Source organism: Mastomys coucha, unplaced genomic scaffold, assembly GCF_008632895.1.
Source record: "Mastomys coucha isolate ucsf_1 unplaced genomic scaffold, UCSF_Mcou_1 pScaffold13, whole genome shotgun sequence".
Lineage (NCBI taxonomy): Eukaryota > Metazoa > Chordata > Mammalia > Rodentia > Muridae > Mastomys > Mastomys coucha.
The window spans coordinates 40,037,945-40,042,199 of NW_022196895.1; the positions used below are offsets into that span (position 1 = coordinate 40,037,945).

The 4,255-nt window shown below is 38.5% G+C and overlaps 1 protein-coding gene across 1 annotated transcript; it reads left to right on the forward strand.

Annotated features, from left to right (window-relative positions):
• The first annotated feature begins 435 nt into the window (after positions 1 to 435).
• On the forward strand, positions 436 to 3,578 carry Spink14 (serine peptidase inhibitor Kazal type 14 (putative)). The gene is made up of 4 exons (XM_031366295.1): positions 436 to 505; positions 1,232 to 1,275; positions 2,536 to 2,672; positions 3,533 to 3,578. Exons 1-4 carry the CDS (start codon positions 436 to 438, stop codon positions 3,576 to 3,578), a joined length of 297 nt encoding a protein of 98 aa, XP_031222155.1.
• Positions 3,579 to 4,255: the final 677 nt, after the last annotated feature.

Here is a 4,255-nt window from a genome sequence, read left to right on the forward strand (position 1 = left end):
AATATAGACTTCCTTCTCCCTATTGCTCTAGTAATGTCTAGAAACCTCTAGGTGTCCCAGCTTCTTGCTTCTGCACCTTAAAAAAAATATGAGTGTCCATTTCAAGAGATGTAAACCACCTCCATAGTAAAATAGTACAATTGTGCACACAGAATAGAAATTTCTGATCCCCATCGATTTTCTGAGTATTCACACTCATTTTGTCGCTGAGCTCATTCATTTTAATCTTTTAGATGATTAGTAAAGGGCTGACTTTTCTTAGATATTTATTCTTGAAGTGGATTGCAATAGGTTTTAAAGTGGAGTTTGCAGTGGGCTATTCTTTCAAAAATTGTTTTAACTTTCTGATAATGTCCCGCTGGGCAATTGGTTCAAAAGCTGATATCTTGGGACAGCATCTCAGGACATCATTCTGCAGTTACACCAGAAGGAAAAATGGTCAAATGTTTCCAGGTACTGTGGTCACTTTTGCTCTTCATCATGCTCCACTTGGTGATCCTGGCTGGTGAGTAATTTGCTTTTCCATTAAGAATGCAAAGTTTTGTGGCTGGTAACACTGTAACATAAAGAAAATACTTTAAATTAAAAATGATTTTAGTGAAAAAAATGTTTATGAATATAGGTACAGACAACTACATTGGTCCTTTCCCATACACATGCTTAGAGAGAGAGTGAAGTCTGGTCCAGAGACATAAAGTTTTGATTTTCCTATACATTCTATGCAGATTGTGGGACCTAATGCCTAAGGAAGAGAAAGCAGTTGGGGAGCTAGTGACTGATAGTGATCAGCAGTATTTCTTCATCCAGAGAACATCTCAAAAGTATTTGGAAATACCCCCACAAAGATCTCCGGTGGCTCAGGATCTCTGTGACCTCTGGGGAAGAAGTCCTACTGGGAATCCCAAGCAGAACAGAGGTCTCAGTTTTTCACACATCTTCTGAAAATTCCTGAATACCAGCTTAACAAGGTGTTGTTTTCCTCCCAAAGCATTGGATACCCTGGGCACACAGCATCCCTACTTGTGGTACACTCATTCCCTCTGCTCATTGTTTTGAGAAACCGGGTGCCAGCCCTTATTTTACAAATAGATGAATAGATATATAAATGAGAGAAGGCTTTCAATTGCTTCAGGGCTACTTTGTAAGGAGTTTGAGCTTTCTTGTTCTCTCGGAAGGTTGGGCTATGGTTTATCTGGGATTAAATTTTGCCATATATTTATGCATTCTCCAGCTCCAGGTGGTCGAGTTTGGTGGCCTACACGTGGACTTATTAAGGTAACTGCCTACTAGATTTTTCTAGGACTCAATTTAAATACAATTTTTAAAAGTTTTTTTTTTTTAGTTGTACAAGTGTTTTACCTGTTCCTATGTAAGTGTACTGCATATATGCATGGTGATCATACGAGACAGAAGAGGTCATTGGGCTTCCTGGAACTGGAGTTACAAACTGTTACAAGCTTTCATGAGGCTTCTGGGAATGGAATCCTGATCCTCTGTGAGAGCAGCAAGTGCTCTTAGCCACTGAATTATCTCTCCAGGCTCTGAACCTAATATTCTAATTTTAAAAATTTATTTATCTGTTCTTTGAGAATTTCATACAGGCATAAAATGTATCTTCATTTTGGCTACTTCTGTCCCCTCTCTAACTTCTTAGACTTACTATGTTCCCCTAACAATTTCCTGTCTTCTTTCAGTTTTCTTGTCAGAACTCATTGACTTAATCTGCTGCTGCCAATATGTGCATGGGCTTATAAGAATTACAGGCCTACTGTTGCTTAGAGATCTAAGCTGGGAACCAACACCAACACCAACACACACACACACACACACACACACACACACACACACACACATGAATGCCCAGCAGTGTTTAGAAACTTTCTGCATAATGGTAGTCTCCATTTGGTAGGCATGAGGAGTTCTTTGGTTCTTAGAGGACCATGGACTTGAGCTCATATCACTTTCTACTGTGTTGAAAATATGGAAAGCAGCAATCCCTTGGATTCTGGAAGAAGGAAAATGTAAAGGAATGAGGAATCTCTACACAGAAGCTCAAATTATGTTTGTAGCTCCTTCATGAATAAAAAAGAAGGGTGAATTTTTTTCTTCTTTTTGCTTATTCTGCTCAGGTTTGTATATATTGTGGGGCCAACACATATGTGATTAGTGAAATAAAGGATAAATATAAATAAAACCTAAATAAAAGGTTGCTTCCTTTGTGTTATAGATTTGCTACAGAGAAGTCTTTCACTTTACAAGTGTTTATGACTTTACCTTTGCCTCATTCAGGAATTTAAAATGTTTTCTTTTCTCTCACTATAGCTAACCAGACCTCTAAGAGTTCCTGGCCACAGGAAATGATACATATCAGGCAGAATGTAGATTGAATCTAGTGCCATTATTTTGTATGTAGATATACTGAGAGATACTGGAATGTGATTCTGACTTGACCAGTTTCCCCTAATACAATCCATAAGAGGCCTGTTTTTGAGCACAGTTCTAATTATCTCTTTGTTTATTTCCTCTCAATTTCAGATCAAATGTCCTTATAAAAAAGTAAACTTGAGTTGGTTCAATAAAACAGTGGACCCCTGCCCTGGCCTAAAACAACCCATCTGTGGCACCAATTTTGTAACCTATGATAATCCCTGCATCTTATGTGTTGAGAGCTTGTGAGTATTCTTTGGAGGGACAGAAAAAAAAAAGTAAGCTGTTTGGTTATTTTTTTCTGTCCATGTTGCTCCAACAAAGTTCAACAGCCATGAGACCAGTCTTTCTCTCCCATTTTGGAAGACAGCAATCAATACCTATTTAGATGAGCCATCATAACAGAAGGTTCTGCTATCATACAAGGTAGACATATTAGACTGAATGGTGCCCCTTATGTGCTTCCTCATGCTCCCAATACCCCCACAATTAATGAATTACCTACAGAAATTCTAGAATTCCTTCAATACCCACCACATTGATTTTAGAATAAAATTTACCTTTATCTCATATTAGATATTTTCTGTTGCTTCAATGTCTAAAACCTTGAACTATACTAGCACAGCAGCAGAGTTGGGTCCACTGCCTGTGACTGATTACTCAGACCTTTGGATTTACATGACAGGAGTCAGTCACTAAACACCCAGACTGCAATTCCATCATGATGTTAGCTTTTGTCTATGTGAGGCAGTGTGTTAACCAAGAAGGAAACCATTCCTCCTGCTGTCAGATTGGAACCCTTACTCTAACAGCCCTTTGTCATTTTGTGCAAGGAGCAAAGAAGAGATGGCATAAACCCTGAACCATCACAGTAGTTTCCATTTTAGCCAAAGGCTGAGAGTGTTGGCTAAATCACTGATGGCTCTTGCACCTCACACTTCACAAACTCAGGCAGGCCCAATCAGAGAGATTATTTTAAAGAGGTTGTAGGTATCTTCAGTGGCAAATGCCCTGGCCCTTGTCTGAGCCAGCTAACTTTATAGTCTGTATCTTAACTCCTCCAAGGAAAGGTTCTTAATGAAATGCTTATTATACCTTTGTTTAGGAAATCTGGGGGCAGAATTAGATATTACCACAATGGAAGGTGCTAGGTGAGTGAACTTGGATGTGTAAGATGATATTTTCCATTTATCTCTGGCACAGATACTTCATTATTATGCCTAATTTCTCCTTTTGCCTTTTTTTTCTTTCCATAGATTCCTGGTGACAAAGACCTGTTGGAAGCTGATGGCTGGATGGTCCTTCTGTGTTTTCCTTAACATATACATTATTCTGGATTGGAGATGTAGCTCACTTTTAAAGTACCATCTCACAGGTTGGAGGACTCTGGGATCAGTCCCAATCTCTACAAATAAATAAACTTTCCTGAATATCTTAATTTGTGTCTTAGGTTCTCTGTCTCATAACTTAGCAGTAGAGAAGATTTGAACATTTAAACCATAGGCCAAAAGCAAGCAGTAGGTTTTGTCAGCTCACCAACATCATCACCATCTAGGGCTTTCCCAGAACAAATTCTTGTTTATTTCCTTGTCACTTAAAAAAATTAATCCAATGACAAAGCATTGTTGTCTTCCTGATCAATTCCTGTTGCTCAGCTTTTATAAATTTCTCCTTAAATATTTGCACTCTTATTATTTATGTCTTTATGATATGTAGTATGTCCAGGCTGGTCTCAAACTTGAAATCCTCCTGCCTTAGCCTCCCAAACAGTAGCAATAGCTAGAGTGTTCCATTGTGCCCAGCTTAAATTCTTTTCTAAGCCTTGATA